The sequence below is a fragment of the Panicum virgatum genome, chromosome 7K (genome assembly GCF_016808335.1).
Source record: "Panicum virgatum strain AP13 chromosome 7K, P.virgatum_v5, whole genome shotgun sequence".
Classification (NCBI taxonomy): Eukaryota; Viridiplantae; Streptophyta; class Magnoliopsida; order Poales; family Poaceae; genus Panicum; species Panicum virgatum.
The window spans coordinates 11,083,802-11,108,770 of record NC_053142.1 but is presented as its reverse complement, the minus strand read 5'-3'; the positions used below and the strand labels follow the sequence as shown (position 1 = coordinate 11,108,770).

At 45.0% G+C, this 24,969-nt stretch overlaps 1 protein-coding gene and 1 non-coding gene across 9 annotated transcripts; one reads left to right on the top strand and one right to left on the bottom strand.

The window, feature by feature from the left end:
- Positions 1–649: 649 nt before the first annotated feature.
- On the top strand, positions 650–753 carry LOC120643290. Its single transcript, XR_005662969.1, has one exon. It is a non-coding gene; the product is annotated as a small nucleolar RNA R71 (small nucleolar RNA).
- Positions 754–8,607: 7,854 nt separating this feature from the next.
- On the bottom strand, positions 8,608–23,088 carry LOC120639785 (ABC transporter G family member 25-like). 8 transcript variants are annotated; one of them, XM_039915674.1, is made up of 14 exons: positions 22,887–23,088; positions 22,683–22,759; positions 21,603–21,878; positions 21,419–21,482; positions 21,179–21,334; positions 21,040–21,092; positions 20,878–20,951; positions 19,893–20,704; positions 19,528–19,809; positions 18,996–19,442; positions 18,773–18,921; positions 18,404–18,693; positions 18,208–18,332; positions 8,608–8,899 (listed from the first exon to the last, which is right to left on the bottom strand). In XM_039915674.1, exons 3-14 carry the CDS (start codon positions 21,607–21,609, stop codon positions 8,743–8,745), a joined length of 2,616 nt encoding a protein of 871 aa, XP_039771608.1. In that variant the 5' UTR covers positions 21,610–21,878; positions 22,683–22,759; positions 22,887–23,088; the 3' UTR covers positions 8,608–8,742. The 8 variants fall into 8 exon arrangements, with proteins under 8 accessions (XP_039771608.1, XP_039771603.1, XP_039771606.1 ...); XM_039915669.1 differs by lacking the exon at positions 22,887–23,088 and having other exon boundaries at positions 21,603–21,810; positions 22,683–22,757; XM_039915672.1 differs by lacking the exon at positions 22,887–23,088 and having other exon boundaries at positions 21,040–21,074; positions 21,603–21,810; positions 22,683–22,757.
- Positions 23,089–24,969: the final 1,881 nt, after the last annotated feature.

Below are 24,969 nucleotides of genomic sequence, written 5' to 3'. Positions count from 1 at the left end.
GTTGAAACCTAACTGGTTTTTAAGAGTAGAAGTCAAAGCTTCAAGCTTAACATTTAAACTTTCCAGGGATTTGTCATTGGCCAAAAGCTTTTTATTTATATTTTCGTTGATTTTAACTTGGCCAAGAACAAGTTCTCTCAAGGGAGGTTGGTTTGAATTGAAATTTGAATTGAAAGAAGAGTTGTAATTATTACCTCCCTGAAAAGGTGGATGTGGCTGGTTCCACCCCTGGCCTCCTTGTTGTGGACGGTACCCGTTGTTGTCGTTGTTGAGGTAGGCGCATTCTTCACGGGTTTCGGGGCAGTCGTTCCCCAAGTGTCCTTCATTACCACAGACTTCGCACGTGAAGTGCGAACCCATGGCGTAAACAGGAGCATGGATCGGTTGTTTGCTCCCTTCCTCCATCTTCTCGATTAGGAGGTCCAGTTTTGCGGCAATCATATCCGTCTCCTTGACAGTATGCGCGCCCTTGGTGCGGGGTTGGAGTCATTCATCACTCCACCCCTGATTGGAGACCATCTTCTTGACCAATGCTTTGGATTTGGCTATGGTCAGGTCGAGGAAGGCTCCTCCAGCAGCGGCATCAATATTGGCTCGAGATGTCATTGTGAGCCCGTTGTAGAAGCTTTGCAGGATGAGCCACTCATCCTTGCCGTGATGAGGACAAGCCAGGATGTATTCCTACAGCCTCTCCCAAGCTTCTGGGATGGATTCCATCCCCGTCTGCTGGAAACTTGACATTTTCCCGCGCAGGGCATTTGTTTTGCCTAGTGGGAAGAATTTTGCGAGGAACGCCTTGGAGGATTTGGCCCAGGTGTCGATGTCCTTTTCCTTATAAAACCACTATTTCGCCTTCCCTAGGAGGGAAAAGGGAAACAGACGAAGCTTGACAACGTCAGCAGCGACACCCCGTATGACAACGGTGTCGCAGAGCTCTAGAAAATTTTGCAAATGTGCATTTGCGTCCTCATTTGGCTTGCCACAGAATGGGCTAGCCTGCACCATGTTGATGAGGCTTGATTTGAGCTCGAAGTTCACATCCCCGACATTGATGTTGGGGCCAGTGGCCACATTGTCGGTGGAGGGGATGGAGAACTTGCGGAGAGTCTTTTCAGCCATAGCCTCAAGAACGAGTGGTGCTTCCGAAATGGGTTCCTGTGCCGGGAGGATAGCGAGAGGAGGAACGACGCGAGGTCGTGCCCTTCTCACGAGCCTCTCTAGAATGTCTGTGTAGTTTTTCGGCAGGGAGAAACCGGTCATACACTACCCCTGTCTTCTTTTCAAATCAAAAAATAAAAGAAGACATAAAGTGACATTAGCCTGAAATAGTAAAGACTATATCCTGAGTACAAGGTCTAAGTTAATATCAGCACAATATCTTTGTTCACATGCCGTCCCCGGCAACGGCGCCAGAAATGCTTGTTGACATTTCTTAGTACAATCACTAGGAATGGTTAATCCTTAGCAACAGCGCCAGAAATGCCTGTTGGCAGTCCTTAGTGCAATCACTAGAAATGAGGGCGCCGAACCCATCCTACCAACTGCACCCAAGGGGTGCCACTCTCGTGGTATAATCAATATGATTACAGATGGATCCGCAAGCGCACGGATATACCGTTGTAGCATTTCACCCGGAGAGTAAGGGTATCGTCATTTATTTGAGTCCCAAAGGACGGCAGCGGCAAAGGTATTGTACTCAACATTAACCATGACATTGTGCCTCAAGCAATAGGCAATACTCTAACTGGGGTAAGTACAGATAAAGAATAAGCAAGGGTAATGCGACACAGCACACATCCACACTCCAAGAGGAAGGAATAAATGAGAGAAACTATAAAATAAAGAACTACTCTATCCTACGTCAAGTCAGCTGGACCTTAGGCTAGGTTAGGTGTCCTAGTGCTTCTATCCAAAGCTGGGGTCATGTTAGATCATGGTTAGGATTGCAGGTGCCAGGAAAATGGGATAGCGGGGAGAAGGTCCCGCACCGGAGTACATCCAGTCCCGTTACCTCTTTGCATGAACTCCTACACCGAATCCGAACGTCGGAGAATACGCTAAACGCAACACCGCTGTTACGCCGGACGGACAGGGCTGTCACCACCTACCGTCTACCGCAGTCACACTGTGGAGTACGGTCATATCCAAAGGATCCCGCAAACCCGAGCACCACGCTCGTGTATGAAGTCACTACTCTAGTGCCCCCAGGCCTCCCACCCTTTGGATGGAAGAGTAAAACACTAGAGCAAGCCCGAAAGCACAACGAACCTCGATCTGTACCCGGATCATCTGGCCTAACCAAGACCGTAGCATAACTTATGAACGATCTAAGCAAGGATTGATAAACTATCAAGATAGTAAAGCAACCATGGTAAAACTCTATATTATGAATAGAAGTCTGACAATTCGGATACAAAGTCATACCAGGAGCCGAGGATTGCTCAACGACCCCAAGGACGACTTGCTCGCTAAAGAGAACTAGCCTAGCTCCACTACCTAGCTAAGAGAGCAAGAGAGAGGAGAGCCTTCTTGGAGAGAATGGAATGAAGTGTGTGTGGGGGGGGGTGAGAGGGGGCCCTATTTATACTAGTGGAGGTCGGTTCCCGCCAAATGCACGTATGGAAGGTAATCAGGAGACTTGGAGCCGACTCCTCCTCGAAATGCACCTGGACGGGAGGTCGGCCAGGTTCGGCCGATCTAGGCCTGGCCGCCTCTCGTCCTTATCCTTCTCTGGCAGGCTGACATGTGGGCCCTGATATCTTTCTTTGTATGCATTATGCGTGGCGCGCCCGTTTGCTCTGCCAGATGGGCCCTCCTTGTAAGTGGGTGACGCCGGACGCGCTATTCTGTGTAGTTGTATGGCGTCTGCTACGTGTTTTCGTCTTATTCCGCTCCTGCTCATCTGAAATGTACAAAACTCGAAAACAACTGTGGAGCAAGGTTAGTGATACAAATATACGAGTAAGGCATGCAGTTTTCCTTTATTATTGAGTATAGTTGACGGGTGAAAAAGGCACTTAAGCACCATCAACAGGGTACAACACTGGGGCAAGGCCAAAACGCGTACTACATGTCCGGATTCAAAGGCCACACTTAAGGGTACAACTTAAGCCATAGGGGCTGGGAGGGCTTGTTCTAGGGTGACGTCGGGGCATGCTACTCGCGGGGCGAGTCTTCTTCTAGGACGGAGTGTGCCTTTAGGGGAATGAGCAGTCCTTGCTCGCCGTCCTCTAGGTTTTCGTTTTCCCGGGGTTGCTCAGCAGCCTCTCCTTCGACTGCATCACTGGATCTTTCAGGATTCTCGAGTGGAGATTGTGGGGTCCCAAAAAGTGGCCCCCATCCTATGATGGGTGTCCCAAGTAGGACATGGTTTTCCCCAACTGCCGGGACTAGCGATCCACTTCTGGTCCATTCTTGCATATGTCGGTCCCGGCCCTGCCTGAGGCTCTCCTGTGCAACCGCTTCGCTACTGACCGCGGCTGCGGCTCTTGCCTCGGCTTGAGCCACTCGGATCTGATGCATCCTTACTGCGAGCTCTGCTTGCTTGGCCCGGTGTGTCTGCTCCCTTAAGATGCTGGCTTGCTCGTCAAAGAGCTGATCCAAGGAGGCTAGGTAAGTAGCCACTTGGTACAGGGGATCCTCTTCATGGCGGCACTGTTCCAGGCTCCTCATGCGAGCCTCCCAAACTAGGGTTCTGGTGGCCGGGGGAAAGAACCTCATTGGTGTTGGGGCGAGGTGTCCTTCAAAAATCCGGCATAGATAACGGAGCGCCTTCCTGACGACCAAGGGATAGGTGTCGTGTTACCTAAACCCTGTGGTGGTCACTCGCCATGGCTAGATGTCGGGGTAGCGGTCACTTTTGGCGATAACCAGGATCACCCTGCAGCGGAGGGTACCATGGTGGTCGTACTCCCTGCTGTAGTACCTTGGGCGTTCCGTAACGCCAAGGCTCTCCAGGGCATTAATCAAAAGACTGGGGAAACAAGGTGCAGCTTGACAAATGCCCTAAGTCCATCCTTCCTCAGCCATCTGAAAACAAAGATAGGGTGAACAAGCTTTGCATAAGTACTTGGGTACAAAAGGGAATAGACGGTTCTTATTTCATCACAAGGTTGGGTACATGGTTCATGGATACATTATTAGGATAGCGGTTCTAGCCTAGACATACTATTCTCTACACATGGGGATGCTTCCTCAATCCAGGTGCGGTGCTTCTTCGGTGGAAGACAGTGCTCTTCATCCTCGGTCTGAGTACCCTTATCCCAATGGGTTTCTTCGGGTTCCTCTTCTAACATCCCAGCTTCTGTCCTGGGCGCCTCACGGTTTTGCCATTGGGCTTGGAGGGTGGCTAGGGAGTTCTCGGCTCGTATGGCTCTTATCCGTTGTACTTCCATATCTTGGATTGCCTTTTCTGCCCTGCTGATTTAATGCTTCAATTGTGCCACCTGTTCTTTGTAGAGTTGGTCCAAGCAGGTGAGGTAGATGGACAGGTGGGAGACCGTATCTTCTAGTTCTTCTTCTTCTCTCCCAAGTCCTCTCATCCGGACAATCCATGAGCGTCCTCTCCCTCTAGTAGGTGGGAAAATCCCATAGGAGTCTGCTGAAGATGACGTTTGTAGACCACACGCAGACGTCGCAGAGCTTTTCGGGTAGCCTTCTGGTAGGTGTCTGGGAAGCAAAAGCTAGTGGTGGAGATGAACCAGGGTGCCACGTCAGGATAGCGGGTGCTTTTTCCCATGAAGATCATCAAGTCGCACCGAAGGGTGCCCCTGGAGTCGTACTCTCGGTAAACGTACTCCGGTGGATCCACAACTCCAAGGCGTTTCAGGCTGAGTAGAAATAACTTAGGGAGGCCAAGCTCTGCGGGGTAGATTCTGCCACTCCATTCGTCGTCCGCCATCTGGAACCAGGCAAAGGCTAGAGATAAGTGATGTGTGGAAGATGAGCTAAGCAGTGAAGGTCCTAGTGGGGAAATGGATTAGAAAAGGTCCTCGGTCCTAAGGGTCACGTCTTACGGCCAACCTACGGCTCTGATACCACCTGAAGTGTCTCCACATAAGTAGAGACTAAATGTGATACAAATATCAGTCCCAGGAGGTTCATAACACATTTATTCAACAGATGGTTCAGTCACCGTACAAACCTCCGAGGAGGCGGGCACTCGATACAAACCATAATGAGTAGTAAAACAGCTACGGTGATACACCAAAGCACGACCCAGACGGTCTCCAGCTCGGGCTCAGAGTGATGCGCTAGCAGAAACATCTTGCAGAGGACCAACACCACAGGCAAGGTTGGGGTTCGGACGCAACCTCTACTCGACGTCTTCAACAGCGTAGTCCGGATCTTCTTCTGAAGAAAAACCACAAATATATACTGGGTGAGTACAAAAGTACTCAACAAGTCCAACCCCATCCACGAAGGGGGGGTATCACAGATATGCACAGGATAAATCAAGGATAAGGCTGAGGTTTATTTGCAGTAAAGCTAGATTTTACTCATGCAAGAGTTTATTTTTTAAAAGGGTTTTCTCAAAGTAATTCTTTACTTGATCGTATATTGAGTGGGGTTGATCCTACACAAAGGATCCAAGTTTTAATGCCACCGGACTCCCCGTCCGCAGTAGCCCACGGCACAACTGCCGAACACTTTTCCAAAACACTCACGCCAACCCAACCAATCCCAGAAGAAGTGCTAGTTGTGTGACCAAACCGTAACTCGCTCAATACCATGAGCACGGCTATTCGAATAGATTTTACACTCTGTAGAGGTGTGCAACTTTACCCACAATCGGGGTACCATAGCACGATCACCTTAGTGTCGGTGTAGATCCCAACAAAGCCATTACCCACCTTAGCTAGACCTGACTAGCCAACATGGACTCCACCAAGGGGCCATTGACCTATCACTGAGGTTTAGCCGGGGCATAAGTCACCACGACCTCATCCCTTCTCCTTGGTCACCCGTTGCTCTCAGCTCTCCTAATGGCTATCAGACTAACTAGTGGGGTTTATTCTAAGCTGTTGCCACATACAACGGTCGAGTTGTTTGCACGATAGTTGAGTTAGGCAAGATGACACATCTACTCGGTCCTTAATGGTGACGAGATGGATATCTCCCCAACCTTCTCGCCCAACCACACAGGTACGAGCCTTCGATATGGCGATCCACACAGAAATGCCATCCATCCATCCCGCCCTAGCATTCTTTTCTTTAATAACCCACTTCCCTTTTCTCAATACTCAAGCATTTTTCCTTTTATAAAACATGTTGTAATCATTTAAAACGAGTACTGGGTCCTAAGCGGCGCTCTAGCAGCGATTAACATCCAAATAGAATAAATCGTATTCAGACATTAATCTAGGTGGTCAAGGAATGGTTATAACAAATCAAGGGGTGACTATCCAACCATGTTTTCAGCAGTCAAAGCATATGCAATTTTGTAAAACAGGCCAATAGGTTGTGTTTATAAAACTGGGTCAAAATATACAATCAAAGGATGAGGTTGAACTTGTCGTCTTCAAAGCCTTCCGGGAGTTCCTACTCGCGGTACAGTTCTTCAGGCTCCGGCTCGCGGTACTGCTTGGCGAACTCCTCGACGGGTTCTCCCTCGTTTACACTGGTGTCTACGGCGCACACAAAAAAACACACAATAAATAAAAAGAAATAAAGGTTTTATCGTCGAGCTCGAATCAGAGAAAATTAAGATATGGAGATAGGAATAATATTTCCGAGAGATCTTCTAATGGCATGGCTGAAAATATATTAGAAATGGCGTGGTAAAGTTTCAGGGCGATTGGAGGATTTTCGGCGCATGAAATGATAAGTCGAAGAGGGGTTTAGGGGCCTCTTTGTAAATAGTTTTGGGATGGCAGGGCTTGTTTAGTATTTCTGGGAGAATGAGGGTTACTCTAGAAAATGGGCAGGGGTATATCCATAATTGTTTCATATGGTGGAGGGATTGTTTTGCAAAACTAGAATCAGAGAGGGGCTTCTTTGGAAAATGGCCTAGAGAGGTGGGGGGTTCTTTAAGAAATAGGATAGAGGGCAGGGGGCTACGGGCAAAAATGCCCTTCTTCTTCCTCCTCACGAGCATAACAGAGGAGGGGGGGTAGGGCGCCGGCGGCCCAGGGCACGGCGACGGTCGGGTAGGAGGGGAAAAGGGGTGGGGTGGTGCGGGGGGGTCGATTCCCCGCCTCAATTTCAGAGGAGGAGGACCCGTAGGGAGGGGCGCGACGGCCTTGGCCGCGGTGGCCAGGTGGCTGCCATGGGCAGCATGGGCAGGGGCGGCTAGGGGTGAGCGCCTGTGGGGAAAAAGGGAGAGGGAGACGCAAGGATTCCATCCCCCTGCTCACCTTGGGCGGAGGCGGCTCGAGGAGGTGGCGCGGCTAGGGCCAGCGGGAGGCGGCGGTGGCGGGTGTGGAGGCGGCGCTAGGCCGGGGAGCGGGAGCTGCGGTGGCAGCGTAGCTTGTGGAGGTGGATGGCGCGGCGGAGGTCCCTTTTATAGGCGAGGAAAGGCGGTGGAGCGGGCGGGACACGGTGGCCGGCGGGGCAAGCTCCGAGGGCGGCGTTAATGCTGTGGGGGCAGGTGCTGCCGGAGCGGTCACGTCACCGGGGTGGTGCAACGCTGACGCGGTGAGCGTGCCGAGGCGGCCTGGCAGGCGGTGGCGTGGTCGTGCTGCACAGCTCGGATCTGTGCGAGCTCTGCTCGAGCAGTGCGGCTCTAGCGGCGAGGCGGTGGCAGTGTGCTGGTCGACGGGCGGCGCGGCCAGCGCAGAGTGACGTGACGGGATGGGTCGGGCAGCGACGAGCGGCGCGGCGAGCATCCCGGCACGTGGAGCGCGTTGGGGCGAGGCGCGCGTGCAGCGTGTGGGTCGTGAGCCGGTCATGGCGTCGACGCGAAGCGACGCGCACGAGAAATGAGGAGTACAGGAAAAAAAACTAGACGGTGACTAATGCGGGTGTCGGGACGGCGGATCGCCGGGGAAAGTTCGGACGGGAAGGGGTTTAGAAAAGATTTGAGCTCAACGATGCGAAGAAATAATTTTTGCGTGATTTAACTTGGTGAATTTTTTTTGGGATGTTACAGAAAGCCACCACAAATTCCTTAACAATAGGCAACCATCTTGTAATCTGTATATATCTGTGCCAATCCGTCAGCCCCCGAGTGTATGCGTGTGAAGCAACTCGTGACATTCCGGATGGCGCCGAAGAAGCCAAGCAAAAGTTGCCCTTATTTTTGTTAGAGCGCAAGTCGCCATTACGTTTAGAGTTGTTGTCATCATGGCGCCCAAAGCGATCGCGCTCCTGTTCCTTTTGATCAGCCCATTCCAGCATCATGTCGCGAAGGGCCACGACCGATCGCGGACGGTTGCGACCCAAGTCGCGGTAGAGTTGCTGAGTGGCGAGACTGTTGTGGAAGCAGTCGATGACCTCGGCAGCGGCGATGTAATTTTAGGTATAGAACAAAAATTATTTTATATTAAATGAACATGTTTATGAAAGAAAAATGTCCAAATTACTCCCAGTAAGTATGGACAAAGCCAAAGTAACCCCTAAACTATATTCTAGTTCAATTTAATCCCACAACTAAGTTTACTGATCCAATTTACTCCTTAATGAGATTTGTCCTTTTTATTTCTCCAGGAGTTCTAAATTTAAATTTTTTCAGATGACAATGGACATCACAAATTATTTTTAAAAACTATTTGATGATAAAAAAACTGTGCAATCTGAATTCACTCACTTCTTATTCAATACAATCATGGCCACAAATGCTACGACCCGAAAAAACATACCATGCATAAACAGAACCAAAATACAGAGCTTGAAGTGATGGATATCAAAGTGATTTTTGAACAATAAACCACAACGAGTTATTAGCCACACTCCCGGGTACCTGTAAAATGCATATATGTCTGAGATGCCCGTGGGGCTAGGACCTTGTGATGAGTGATTGAACAACACAGTGTGCGTGTGACGTTTCTCTTGGTTGGTGTCGTTGCAGGTGATAGGTGGAGACTGAACATGCGGCGACGTGTGAAGAATGAAGATATGATGCCACGCCGATGGACTGAGAGCGGTGAAGGGTGGATCAAGACTTGCGTTCGAGGGATTTGAGATCGTGCGGTGTATGTCTACTGTACCTGACGACACAGCGAGAGAACGTTGGTGGACGGTTTCTTGGTTAAGCCACAAAACCAAGATCCCGGACGTTCGTTGCGGCGGACGTGGCCGAAGATGGGGACAATTGTCGATCGCGAGAAGATTCCGGATCATCGTGCGGCGAGATCACGGGACGCCATGGTGCTAGATGGAAGGATCGCGGACATCGAGATTGTTTGCCGTGGAGGATGATATTGCGTGATACGCGCCGATTACGTTAATTTGATTTACGTAATGGCAAATTTGTAATTTAGGTAGTGCCACCCTATGGGTTATAAATATGCGGCACCTAGGATTGAGGGGTATGCGTTTTTAGGGTTTTGGGGGGCGTTGCTACAGTAGCCGCCGTGAACAGTTCCGCGCTACAGTCTTGCGCGCTACAGTAGCCGCCGTGAACAGTAGCCGCCGTGAACAGTAGCCGCCTCCCTGAAGCTCTTCTTGCGTGCACTCCTCTCTCCAGTCTAGCCTAGGGTTTAATTCCTAGTGAGGGATTTTTGTTGATCTCTCTAATCAAGAGAGGGAGGACGATCGGGCGGAGGCTAGATGCAATTTTGTAAGAACAAGTACTTGGTTTAATACTTTATCATTAAGTATTGTTCTTCGTTTCATTGCATCGTGCTTATTTGTTCTTCGTCAGGTTTATCGTCGGTTTCAATCTAGGTTTTCTTGATCCGCATTTTATACTTAATTTCCTTGCATAATATTTTGAGAATAGATTTCTAGTGATCTTGTGAACCTATGTTTCGAGTTTCCTCGCGTTTGGATCTAATTTGCTAAAGTTCTTGAAATTTGGGAGTTTGATCTGTTTGCTTCCGTGCGAAATTATTTTGAGTTGCTCCCATTCACCCCCCCCCCCCCCTCTGGTCGCATTTTCCGGTCCTACAATTGGTATCAGAGCCGGTTAAGGTTTTCTCATACCTAATCTGTTGTGAAATCCACTTGTGGCGATCATGACTTCGTCTTCACATCCACCTGCTTTTGATGGAACCGATTACCCGTACTGGAAGGCTCGCATGAGTGCCTTTCTCAAGGGGAAAGGGATTGCGATTTGGAATATTACAATTGATACGACTTATGTGATTCCAGCTGATCCCTCAAATGCAGCTCACGCTACAAAATATGAAAACAATAACAAAGCTGTAGATTTTCTCTTTGCTGCTTTGAGCAAATCTGAATTTGATCGTGTTTCTGACAAACAAGTTGCTCATGAGATTTGGTCTACTCTACAAAATTTTCATGAGGGCACCAACGCAGTGAAGATCCGGTTATTTGAAACTTACAGGCGCGAATATGATAATTTTATGCAATCGCCTGGTGAGTCTATCGAAAATCTTTTCGCTCGATTTTTGAGTCTTGTCAACAAAATGAAAGCCAACATAACGGTTATGCCGTATGATGATCATGCAAGGGCTCTCAAATTGTTGCATGCACTCGACTTGGATGTTTGGGGTACAAAAGTGGAAGCGATTGTTGAGTCTACTAATTATGAGACTCTTACAACTGATGAGCTTTTCAGTAAGCTTAAATCCAAAGAGATCGACATCCAATTTCGAAAAAAGCTTAACAATCCCACAGCTGGTTCTTCTTCAAATATTCCAATGGCTTTGGTTTCTGGGAGTACTAACACTAATGCTAATCTTTCATCTACTCCTAGTTTTGCTTTGTCCTCCTTGTGTCATATTGCAGATGATGAGTTGGAGGTATTTGATGATGATCAGCTTGTTTTGCTCACCAACAAGTTCAAGCGGGTATATGAAAACAGGCGAAATAGAAGGCGTTCAGAAGGATGCTTCAACTGTGGTGAGCGTGGACACTTCATTGCTGATTGTCCAAGCAAGGTGAAGGCACCGGAGCATGGCAACAGCTACAGGCGCCAGGAACAATCAAGGGACAGGAAGAACAAGAGTGATAGGCGTGGGAGAAAGAAGGGACAACAGAAGTTTACTGACAAGCAAATCAAGAAGGCTGCACATGTTCTCTTTTCTTCGCTGGGTAGCTTTGATTCAGATGCCTCCTACAACTCTAGTGATTCAGAGTCCGAAGATGAGAAGCCCAAAAAGACCAATGATGGAGGACTCTGTTTTCTTGCTGACATCAAGGGAGGCATGTGCACTATGGCTTTAAATGAGGGTGATGCATATGACTGCAGCAACGACTCTTCTGATAATGAGGTACAAAATTCTGCTGAAGAAGAAATTGAAGAGTTGACTAAACTTGTTGATAAACAAAATAAAATTCTAGCAAGACTTAAGGCTGATCATGATAGAATATCTGCTGAATTAAAAACACTAAAAGATGCTACACCTGCTGCTGTAGAATGTGAGGAATGTTCTATTCATATGGTTTCTATTTCTGAATTGCAATCTAAGCATGCTGTTTTAGTTGATAAATTTGATTGTGCTAAGATTGAATTGGAAGAACTTCGCTCTCGTTCTGTTTTACTTGGTGCTTGTGCTACTTGTCCAATTTTGCAAACTGAGTTGAATGTTGCTAAATGCCATATTGTTCAGTTGGAGAAACACACTTGTCCTATTTTACCTGAGTGTTTGACTTGTCCTACTTTTGTTGCTGAAATTTCCATCTTAAAGAAGGACAATGCTGCTTTAGAAGAAGAAAACACTCATTTGAGAACAATCCTTGGTTGGTGTTCTGTGCGTGAGCCCCAGATTGGTATGACTATTGCACAAATTAAAAGGGGTGAACATTTTGGTGTTGGTTATGATTTGAAGCGTACTTTTGGTAAAAAGAATGCATATGGTGAGAACAATGGGCCTACTCCCAGTGAGAAGAGTCCACCGGTCTCATCTGAAGGTTTTGTGGTAGAACCTCCCAAGTCTGTTCCTAAAAAGCAGGTTTGGAGGGTTAAACCCAAACACTTCAAAAGCCTGAATAACATATGGCCACCAACTTGTGAACATTTGGATAACCTTAAGCCTGATTTTTCTGGTTCCACTTCTAAGGCTAAGGTTGTCGTTGCTCCTACTCAAAATATTTACCATTGCGATTTTTGTGATCGTGATGGTCATTTGGCGGAATTTTGCTTCCGTAGGAAGCGTGCTGAACGACGTGATCGGTACCCTGCACATGGTGCCTATGATCGTAGTGACTCTAGACGAGCGCCAGTTGTTCGCTTTTCTGGTTTTCGCTCACGTAATAGTGCCCCTGCGTCATATAGGAATGACATGCCACGTTTTCCCCCTCGTGGGCATCGTCGTTCTTTCGAGAGATTTGATTTTGCTAATGCTTCTTTTGAGCAAATGGCCCAGCACTGGTTTTCATTGCATTATCCTAACCCCAGTGTTGAGTCATTAGCTCACTCTCGTGTTCGCTATTGATTGCAGGATGGAGGCGAGGAGAACATATGGATAATGGACTCTGGTTGTTCGCGTCACATGACCGGAGATGATAGATGGTTCTCCAGCCTCACCCCCGCGAGCGGTAAAGAATACATTACATTCGGGGACAATAGTAAAGGAAAAGTGATGGCACATGGCTGTATCAAGGTAACCAATAAATTCATGCTAAAGGACGTCGCGAAGGTACGGAACTTACATTATAACTTGCTTTCTGTCTCACAACTTCTTGATGATGGTTTTGAAGTGCGTTTTAAGAAAGGCAATTCGCGAGTTCTAGATTCTATCGGTAACCTTGTTTGTCAAATCTCCCCCTTTGGACGAATTTTCATGGTTGATTTCTCTAAATCTTTTGGACAAGCTCGTTGTTTGGTTGCTCATGGTTCTCTCCCCATTTGGAAGTGGCATCGTCGTTTGGGTCACTTGAGCTTTGATTTACTATGCCGTTTGAGTTCGATGGGTTTGATAGATGGTTTACCGAAACTCAAGTTTGAGAAAGATTTGGTTTGTGCTCCTTGCAAACATGGCAAAATGATTGCGGCTTCTCATGCACCTGTGACTCAGGTGATGACAAAACGACCGGGTGAGTTGTTACATATGGACACTGTAGGTCCAGCCCGTGTTCGTTCTGCTGGTGGGAAGTGGTATGTGCTCGTCATTGTGGATGATTTTTCTCGTTATTCATGGGTGTTCTTTTTGGAATCCAAGGATGAGGCTTTTCAATTTATTCATGATCTTGTTCTAAAGCTGAAAAATGAGTTATCCAATAATGTCGTTAGAGCAATTCGCAGTGATAATGGCACAGAATTCAAGAATGCTCGAATGAAAGCTTTTTGTTCAGAACAGGGTCTTGATCATCATTTTTCCTCACCGTATGTCCCCCCTCAGAATGGTGTTGTTGAAAGGAAAAATCGAACGCTTGTTGAGATGGCTAGGACAATGCTTGATGAACATAAAACCCCTAGACGTTTTTGGGCTGAGGCGATTAATACCGCTTGCTATGTTGCTAATCGTATTTTTCTGAGAGCTTTTCTGGGGAAAACATCTTATGAGTTGAGATATGGTCGTTGTCCAAAAGTTTCTCATTTTCGCGTATTTGGTTGTAAATGCTTTATTCTGAAAAAAGGAAATTTGGACAAATTTGAATCACGTTCTTCTGATGGGTTGTTCTTGGGGTATGCTTTGCAAGGGCGAGCTTACCGGGTTCTTAATCTTGATACTAATCGCATCGAGGAGACATGTGAGGTCACCTTCGACGAGACGATGCCTTGTTTCTCTTCTGCTTTTGAGTGTGCAGGTGATGATGAGATTGGACAAAACATTTTTGAAGATGAGGTTGATGGACTTGACGATGATGATGATGCAACAGAGGATCCAGCTGTGCTCGAGGCAACTCCCATTCAGACGCCTAGCAGCACGATAGACGATGGGCCTTCAGAGCTTTTCACATCCACAGCAGATCCTGCAGCTATACCTATTGTTGATCATGAACCAGCTACAATTGAGGGGGAGGCAACTTCTGTTAGAACAGCACCTCGACATATTCAGCGTCGCCATCCACCTCAACAAATGATAGGTAACTTGAATGAGCGCACAACAAGGTATAAATCTAGAAATCAATGTGTCCTTGCGCATTCTGCATTTGTTGCCTCTTTTGAACCCCGTGATGTTGGACATGCGCTGTCTGATTCTAATTGGGTCAATGCCATGCATGAGGAGTTAGAAAATTTTGAACGAAATCAGGTTTGGGTTTTGGTTGATCCACCTTTTTCTTGCAAACCAATTGGTACTAAATGGGTTTTTAAGAACAAACAAGGGGAAGATGGTCTTGTTGTCAGAAACAAAGCCAGATTGGTGGCTCAGGGTTTCTGTCAAAAGGAGGGTATTGATTATGGTGAAACTTTTGCTCCTGTTGCTCGTTTAGAAGCTATTCGCATTTTGCTTGCTTTTGCTGCCTCACGTGGTTTTAAGCTTTATCAAATGGACGTGAAGAGTGCCTTTTTGAATGGGTATATAGAAGAGGAAGTTTATGTTAAACAACCCCCTGGTTTTGAACATCCTAAATTTCCTAATCATGTTTTCAAGTTACAAAAGGCTTTATATGGGTTGAAGCAAGCACCTCGTGCTTGGTATGCTAGACTGAAAACTTTTCTACTTGAAAATGGGTTCAAAATGGGTTCTGTTGATAAAACTTTATTTCTCCTCAGACAAGGCAATGATTCTCTAATAGTTCAGATATACGTGGATGATATCATTTTTGGTGGTTCGTCTCATTTTCTTGTTGCAAAGTTTGCAGAATCGATGAGTAAGGAGTTTGAGATGTCTATGATGGGTGAGTTGACCTTTTTCCTAGGATTGCAAATTAAACAAACACAGGAAGGGACATTTGTGCATCAGGGAAAATATACAATGGATGTCCTGAAGAAGTTCGACATGGCTGATGCTAAGCCAATTTCAACGCCCATTCCGACTAGCGCAGCTTTGGATGCTGATGAAGATGGAGAATCCGTGGATCAGAAGGAATATAGAAGCATGATTGGGTCACTTTTGTACTTGACTGCGACGAGACCGGATATACACTTTGCTGTGTGTCTGTGCGCTCGTTTTCAGGCATCTCCCAGGACCTCTCACCGTCAGGCGGTGAAGCGCATAATGAGGTACCTTCGTTTCACTCCTGAATTTGGCCTTTGGTACTCTGCTTCTTCGACGCTCAGTTTGTGTGGTTATTCGGATGCTGATTTTGCTGGGTGTCGTTTGTATAGAAAATCTACATCAGGTACTTGCCAGTTTTTGGGTTCTTCTCTTGTTTCTTGGTCCTCTAGAAAACAATCCAATGTTGCTCAATCTACTACAGAGGCCGAGTATGTTGCTGCTGCTAGTTGTTGTTCTCAGCTTTTATGGATGATAGCAACCCTTCGCGATTTTGGTTTGTCGTTTTCTCATGTTCCTCTCTTGTGTGATAGCACCAGTGCCATCAGTGTTGCTAAGAATCCTGTGCTGCATTCTAAAACGAAACATATTGATGTTCGTTATCATTTTCTAAGAGATCATGTTGAAAAGGGTGATATTGAGCTTAAGCATGTTGATACTAGTCAGCAGTTGGCTGATATTTTAACTAAACCACTCGATCAAGCCACGTTTGCACGTTTGCGTGGTGAGTTTGGTGTGTGTTATCCTTTCTAGTATCAATGTTTTTGTCGCTTCGGTTACATATGCCTTATACTTGTTTCAGCGAATTTGTGATAAATGCCTTTGGAGAGGTTGTGATGCTTTGGGTGACCATATTTTGTTTTGAAAACAGCACACAGATACTTCATGATTTTATCAGGCTTGTTTACATGTTCTTGTTCTAGTATCTGGTTGAATACTCGACATATATCTTGCTCACGGTTCGGTTTTGGCTCCTTTCAATGGGTCAAAGACCGGTTCATCACTGTGAATGTAGCTTCTTTTGGGCCTATGAAAGAACAAATGTTCTTTGTGTCGCAAAGACACACATGAACCGGGCACTCTATAGTCCAGGGGCTGTCAAAAGATCCCAGATCAGCAGGGACAACAAAAGAAAAATGGGTTCAGTATTCAGCATATAACATTGAGAACAATATATATATATATATATATATATATATATATATATATATATATATATATATATATATGATGCTGAGATTTGGGTTTGTATATACAGACTTGTGCTTTAGGCATGGCAGCCTAAGTTGGTTACTCACAGCTTGCCCCAGTCGCAGGTGTTGTGTGTGCCACGGGTTTGTCTTTCATGACATAGACCTGATTCAAGCATTTGCAGTGAACTTTGATTGGAAGCTTTGTTACCCGTCGTGTGAGCTTGCTATATGTCTTGTCTTCAGCTTGATACTGGCTTTGAATTTGTTTGCATGGTCTGACTAATTGGTTTTCAAAAGGCTCTAATTTAAATTTCTATGGTCATTGCATTGTGTTGCTGCTTTTCTGAACAGCTGGTTTTGCTGGTTCGCTGGTATAAGTATTTGATATATGTCTCTGAAGCTTCTATCTGTGCCGTCCCCTCATGTATCTTTTACTTGATGGAGTGCTTTGTCAACAAGGGGGAGAATGAGTGACACAAATTCATTTTGCAGGGGGAGTTAATTTTTCTTGCTGAGATTATGCTTTTGAAATGTTGCTGAGTCTCAGGGGGAGGTTGAGTTTGAGCTGAGCTTTTCAGTTACTCTTGTATTTGTCTTGATTGTGTCGAGCCTAGCTTTTGTTGCTAGCCCATGTCTTTGGGGATCAAGTTTGTTAGATTGTTTTCTTTTCTCTCTTCTTTTACTCTATTTTTGTTTGAATAAATTTGTGTGGTGTGGTGTTGTCAATGCACTCATCAAGGGGGAGATTGAGATGCCCGTGGGGCTAGGACCTTGTGATGAGTGATTGAACAACACAGTGTGCGTGTGACGTTTCTCTTGGTTGGTGTCGTTGCAGGTGATAGGTGGAGACTGAACATGCGGCGACGTGTGAAGAATGAAGATATGATGCCACGCCGATGGACTGAGAGCGGTGAAGGGTGGATCAAGACTTGCGTTCGAGGGATTTGAGATCGTGCGGTGTATGTCTACTGTACCTGACGACACAGCGAGAGAACGTTGGTGGACGGTTTCTTGGTTAAGCCACAAAACCAAGATCCCGGACGTTCGTTGCGGCGGACGTGGCCGAAGATGGGGACAATTGTCGATCGCGAGAAGATTCCGGATCATCGTGCGGCGAGATCACGGGACGCCATGGTGCTAGATGGAAGGATCGCGGACATCGAGATTGTTTGCCGTGGAGGATGATATTGCGTGATACGCGCCGATTACGTTAATTTGATTTACGTAATGGCAAATTTGTAATTTAGGTAGTGCCACCCTATGGGTTATAAATATGCGGCACCTAGGATTGAGGGGTATGCGTTTTTAGGGTTTTGGGGGGCGTTGCTACAGTAGCCGCCGTGAACAGTTCCGCGCTACAGTCTTGCGCGCTACAGTAGCCGCCGTGAACAGTAGCCGCCGTGAACAGTAGCCGCCTCCCTGAAGCTCTTCTTGCGTGCACTCCTCTCTCCAGTCTAGCCTAGGGTTTAATTCCTAGTGAGGGATTTTTGTTGATCTCTCTAATCAAGAGAGGGAGGACGATCGGGCGGAGGCTAGATGCAATTTTGTAAGAACAAGTACTTGGTTTAATACTTTATCATTAAGTATTGTTCTTCGTTTCATTGCATCGTGCTTATTTGTTCTTCGTCAGGTTTATCGTCGGTTTCAATCTAGGTTTTCTTGATCCGCATTTTATACTTAATTTCCTTGCATAATATTTTGAGAATAGATTTCTAGTGATCTTGTGAACCTATGTTTCGAGTTTCCTCGCGTTTGGATCTAATTTGCTAAAGTTCTTGAAATTTGGGAGTTTGATCTGTTTGCTTCCGTGCGAAATTATTTTGAGTTGCTCCCATTCACCCCCCCCCCCCCTCTGGTCGCATTTTCCGGTCCTACAATGTCAGTACAAATAAGCAGTCCTAGCCACTAAGCAAGAAACATATTTGCCGTGTACTAGAGCAGAATAATTCCAGTTTTAGTAACTAATGGATCAGCATTTTAGATGATACGCCATAAAGATAAACTTTTTGAAACATTGATTCATTTTGTATTTTTGTAACATCTGAGTGAAATGTGCGAATTCTTACCTTCTGGCATTTACAATGACGAAGCCTTCAAGTGCCCATTTTGTGTAGCACAAGTTTTTGAGTAACAGTGGAGTGGTTGAGTGAGTCGACAACAAGGACAGGATAACTGGTAGAATCGCAGAACACTGCATAAATCAAGTGTTAGCATACAAAATATGCTATCAGCTAGAATGGAAAAAATTATCATGATCCATACCAGCTGCGCTGAGCCAGGGTTGAAGCAGATGGCAAAAGTGTAACCCATCCCGGTGACAGAGTACACAAGTGCTAGCAGCACTATGTAGTTGTCAGCTATTGTTGACCTTGGGTTATTGAAGTAGTAGAACATGGATAGGTAAACAATTGGCTTCACAACTGTGCTAAGATGATCGATTGTGTCCTTGGCAAGAAAATATGCTAAAGAGCTCATACCAGATTCTCTCTCCCGCTTGTATTGCAACCATTCCAGAGAAAATGACCTCAATGCTGCAATTTTGCACAAAAGAGCTGCATCACAGTAACTTATATCAGTAAATTTCAGATATTGATGATGCAACTACAGAGGATACTGAAGTATTAAACTTACAAACTGCAATTATGGTGTAAATGTAGCCAGGCACCCCAAATGTTGGGTCGCTGAACTTTGCAATTGTCCCAAGGCATATCCCAGCCAAGCATAATATAAGGAAATCTACCGCGAGAAGGCCAGCTTCGCGCAACCGCTGTTTTGTGACCCTGGATCAGCAAAAACAGTTAAATTAGCTGTTCAAATATTTCAGCATCTTGCAAATGTTGATTTTCAGGTGTACCTTCCCAGGTAGTACATGTATTGCATCAGAATCCCTGGTGCTCTCCTGCTCAACAGATTCTTCGATCTTGATAAGTCATGTTGTAGGTGGTCTAGTTTTTCTATGTGAGTGTTTCTGAGGTTGGGAATATCATTGGGCGTTAATCCACACAATGATGTATTGTGCTTGGTGTGCATTGCTTCAAGATCATCTTTCATGTCATCTGGCACCTCATAACCATTGTACAGCATCCAGTGCAGGGGCAGATGCGTCTCTTTGAAGCCTGAATAAGGCTCCACAATGCCCTCAAGAATATCAATGTAGTGGTCCGGCGGGTTTACAAAACCAGGAACATGGATCCCAATAGTAGTGAAGTACTCCTCAACTGTCTTGACAGGACCATTGTAAACTATTAGGCCTCCTTTTGCCAAAAGTATCAAATCATCAAACATATTGTACAATGTATAGCTGCAGAACAGAAAGAATCATCATATTGAGAAACCTTTCAGAAACTTCAATTAATCTCGAGCAAAAATGATTGTTTAGGGGCAACCTCGGTTGGTGAATAACAGCGCAAATGTTCGTGCCTTCAAGAGCCTCACGGCAAAGAGCTTCGAGGAGCAGTAGCGATGAGGAACTGTCTAGGCCAGAGGTTGGCTCATCTAATATAAGAAGGGACGGCTTAATGACCATCTCACGCTTTCTCTGACCCCCAGATATCCCACGCTTCTCAACTGTTCCAACCAATGAATTTCTAATTGTCTGGAGGCCCAGGGAATCTATGACTCTTTCTACAATGAGAACCTTATCGTGTTGTGGCATTTGTGTGGATAGCCTGCATGTTTGAAATACATGTGCTTAGATATTGTTGTGTTAGTTACTGTGAGAATAATTGATACAAATCATAGGCAGCACTACCTGCACTTCGCACTGAACCAAAGATTTTCCTTTCCATGGACAATATCATCTTGTGGCACAAAGCCAATGATCTTCTTATAAGATCGGATTTTTTCTTTCATTCCATTAACAAGGACCAAACCATTGATCTTATAGCCGGTTACCTTCCCAGCAATGGCATTCAGGAATGTGGTCTTGCCAGCACCAGAGGGACCCATGACAGCAGTGACATGGCCAGGTCGGAGCTCCCCTGTGATAGATCTCAATAGCTTCTTTTTCCCTAGTGTCAGGGTCAGGTCTTTGAACTCAACTTTGAGCAAAGGCCTAGTTAGGTTCTTGTTTTCCTGCTGCTCGACCTTCTCTTTCTCAATTCTTACATATGCATACTTGAATCTTTTTGAGCGTGTTAATTGGTGGATGCCTTTTTGTGCACCTTTGTCCTTGGAAACAAAAATTTCTCCATCTCCACTAGAATTTACCTCAACTGAAGGAGTTTCAGATATCTCATTTGTGCCTTCACTCTCAAACACCGCAGCTTCTGATAGTTCCTGTGCCTTGAGCAGAACTTTTGGTGTCTCCTGCACTCTATGGGCATAGTTCTCTGTATCTGTATGCTGAACAAAGGACCTTAACGCGTGAGGAAGATGACCCTGCATTCCATTTACATGACTCCTCAATAGATGTTCTGCCACCTTCCAGTGGTTCTGTTCTTCGATCTCCTGCCTAGCCATCTGAATGGCTTTCTCCCTTGATCTTGTTTTTCTCCGTTCACGGATAGTGAGGAACTGAACTGAGCAGTTGTATATGATCAGAAGTACCATGCTCAATGCACCCTATATGAAATTGGAAAGTTCAGTTTTATATTCATAGGAGGTGATGAACTGAAATCTACTAGGCTTAATGGATCAGGGATTTGCAGAGAACAGATTACTCCTAAATTTTTCCCTGATAATATAAGATGAAATGTAGCAAACCAGTAAAATGATTGGATTTTATAAGGATTTACCACCAAACCAGCACCAAGCACAAATATGCTCTCGTTTTTTGTGTTTGCTTTGCAGGAGTCCTTTATGATGCATTCTGCATTTAATCTGAATTCAACATACTGAAGAATAATTGCTATGAAAACACTAACAGCAAGATCATATAACTGGAAGATAATGCTTACTATCTTCAGTGGTTGAACCCAATCTGCAGTAGTGCCTGAAGAGGAACCAAAGACTTCAACATTGACCAATTTAAACAACTTTGTAAAATTCACTAAATATGTGATGTAAGAGAGAGGAATGATACGGTAAGATCCTTACCCACTGCTACAAGAAATTTTCGATGTTGTACTCGGACAGTAATAACCTTCTGGACAGAACACAGCTTCGGTACTCTCATAATCAGCCCACATGTCAGCACCACCGCAGACATTTGTTGAGTTTGGAATGAACTGGTACTTGTACCTGTATAGAGTTCTGCAATTCATATTCATGGAGCTACACATCTGTTTACACACCATGGTCTAAACGTAAACCAAACATGTGAAGAAGACATCTTACGGATCACAAAGACCAGTGGTTATGTTCACTTTGGCATGTGGACAGTATGAGCCCAGAGGACAAGCTACAGGCAAAACGAAAAGAAAACTCAAGTTATTCCTCAAGGGTATATATGCTGTAACTCTCTAGAAAATATTAATTACCACTGAGCATAATTATCTGAAAATTGTTGAAAAAAACTCACGCAGCATGCATGTAAGACCACGGGGGCAGAAGAAACCCTCACAACATTGTTGGCAGTTGATACTTCTTGGTGGAATTGTGCTGCTAGTAATGTTGCTGAGTAAAAGATCAGGACCAATGGAGCAAGCCCATCCTGGCTCGCATCCCTGTACCCAAGAGGAATGGTTGCAGTTTGTGGTAGTCTTCAGGAAGATATTGTTCTCGCCTCTCTGATCATGGAGGCATGAGAAGTAGAATTTAACTTCTGCTGGTGCGCATAGACGACCAACCAGATCACCTTAATAAATCATTTTGTTCACATCAGAATAATAAAATTTTATCTTCTGATAGGAATCAAACAATTTAAAATATTCATTAGACTCCAGCAATGAGTGTAGAAATTATAATAGATCTTCATTAGAATTCTAGACAGAAGTATTGTGTAGAGCATGGCAATAATGGTTGTTTAATTTAAGAAGCAGGCTCCATACTAGATTGAATTGGGAAATAGGAGCATAAACAGAAGACCATGTTTGCAGATCCCATATCTCACTCAAATGTGCATATTCTTCTGTGCATATACTTATTTGATGTCCAGTTGTAAGGTTAGACTGATATTGAACTCACAAAAAAAAGAAACATCTGCCACTCATTCAAATGTGTTTTTGGATTTTGCTCTTAACCCATGCATTAGTAAAGGTACAGAGAAGACGATAACATACAGTTCTTCCATGCTAGAGTATATCATACGTACATACCAAATCTCATCATGGATCCACTCAAGTGCAGGGAGTTCTACTAGCTTCAGATATATTCGGAATAGTTTCTTTACTGCCATCACAATTCTGCACGATCCTTATTAATTTACACAATTGGTGAGCTCTACATGTCATGGATTGCTATTTTCTTCAAGGATAAAAAGGAATTGTTCCTTCAAGGTTTATGCGCCAACAATTTACCAAATGTTGACCCCCAAATGTCTCAAAGTAAGGACCTCTTGCCATTGGTACGTTGTATTCTAATTTCTATTGAAGAATATACGTCAATGATTCAACAAGAACCTCCAAACAAATGGGAGCATTTACCGATTTACGAATTTTACCTCTGGTTTCAATGAGGCACTGCTGCAGGAAGCCGAGGTTAGATGAGTAATTGAACGCCTCGTTCCAATCCTCCACCCTGAGACACCAAACGCAGTCCAAATCATCGAAATAGCAAGCCCGATGGCACGGACGGACGGTGGCGAATTCTATTTCTAACTGACGGGCGACGGCGCCGCCTACCAAATGCGAGCGGGAGCACTTACGGGTCCGCGATGCAGAATCCGAAGCGGTCGGAGATGATGCTGGCGACGTGCTTGGTTAGGTCAGTGAGCTGCTCCTCGATGTCTCGGAGCTGCGGCGCAGGCGCCAGCGCCGGCGGCGAGACCGGCGCCTGCTGGCCTTGGGCGACACCTGCGAGCAGGAGCAGCAGCAGCAGTGAGAGGATGACATGTGGACCCCACAACTGCAGGAACCTGCCACCGCGCGCTGCTTGGCAGATGGTCCTCCCACACATGACACATACAGTGACCTTGAAAGGATGAACACTTTTTTTAAAAAAAAATGTCAATTGTAAAAACTTACAGTTATTGTTATGCATGTTGCAGAAACAATTTTGAAGGGTTCTTGTACAAACATGCAGCTTTTTAACATAATGTTGGAAAACCACTTCCCTTGCTAACATGTTTGACTCTGTTTTTGAGAAAGTTGCATTGTTGTTGTAGTAAGATGTGAATATAGTTTTGATTTTTGCAATAGGCTTCCAAGGTTCTTGTTTCATACAACTTACTTCAAGGTGAAATTTACTTGGAAACAGATCTTGAAGGATGACCGTTGTGTTTTGCCTTTTGAACATTACAACTGTATAAGCTCAGTGTCCAGTAGAGTCCCATGTCTTTCATTAAAAAAAAACACAGTTCCATGTCTTAGTTTCCATATGATTGTATTATCGAATATGGAATATATATATATATAACTGAAAATTTTTATCTTTATTTTTAGTGGCATTTTAAATGTTATTACTTCAATTACCCTTCATAAAAAATCTTCATCCTTTACAAGAAACAAACTAACATATTAAGAAAATGTTATGACGACAATGGCATTAGATAGTACTGTGCCCCAAAATGATTCTATGTGTCCGCAAACAAAAATGATTTTCTAAATGAAAAGTAGCAAATAAAATTACTTACAAGAAATGGAGTGGCGGCTTGGCTAGGTGTCAGCCAATTCTCATGCAGGCCAAGCAGAGGGAGATGGACGTGGAGGCCGACCGCTGGCCGGATGGGGACGTCAGAAATTGTGCGTTTAAGTAGTAGAAGCGTCGCCCATTTCAATATCAACGAGTACGCGTGTATGTGCGTATGCACAAGGTTTGAATAACCCAGGCAAGATTTGGTTACATCGATCCATGTTGACCAAACTCTTGTGCCCTGCAATCAGCTATTAAATCGTACCGGAGTACAGGCAAACTGGGGTTCAAAAATTCAGACTATGGTTACAAGGTAACATGCATTGGAATCATCGCTAGAAATGTTTGATTGGGGAAAAAATAAAAGTGCTTTTCTCCCCTTGATTCCTAAGCTTCTTTTGTGATATATGCTAGCAAAAGCAGTTGTTAAATCGCTAAAAGTGTCTTTGAAGAAAATGTTCATTTACCTGCCTGTATTAGTAATACAGCTAAATTAAAGAGCTTAACTACGAACAGAATGAAGGTCACTTGACAAGGTTCCTTGTGCTCAAATCTTCCCATCCGAGTTCGAGCTCAATTTGGCATGCTGCTCATATTTTTCTGAATTTATTTTAGCATTTACCTAGTATTATTTCTTCAGTGGTTCGTGAACCGCTTTTTGTCACACCCTAAAATTTTTAGATTTCAGAATGTGATTAAAATTAAAAATAAATCAACAATTTTCTCATAGTTTTAAAATTTTTCCAACATTTGGTTTTCTTCACAGAGAATTTAGTGTAAAAGAAAATAAATATTGGTTGTTTTCCAAATTAATTAATTAATTGAGGTTGTTTTGTTTATGTTGCATTCATGCTGCAAAGCTTTGTTTCATTGTTTGTTGTTCAGTTTGAATTTGAATTCTTTGAATTTAAATTTAAATTAAATTTGTTTGGCTCTATTTCAAAAATGCAAAACCCATCCCTTTTTACCCTTTCCTTCGGGCCAGCCCAACTCCTCCTCTCTCTTTTTCTTTTCCTCCTGCAGCCCAACCTAGTGGTCGGCCCAACCCCTCCCTTTGCCGGCCCAGTCCACCCTCCCCCTCCCCTCTCTCTCTCTCACTCACTGCCGCGTGGGCCCCACCTGTCGGGGTTGTCCCCCACCTCATGCTTGGTACGGAC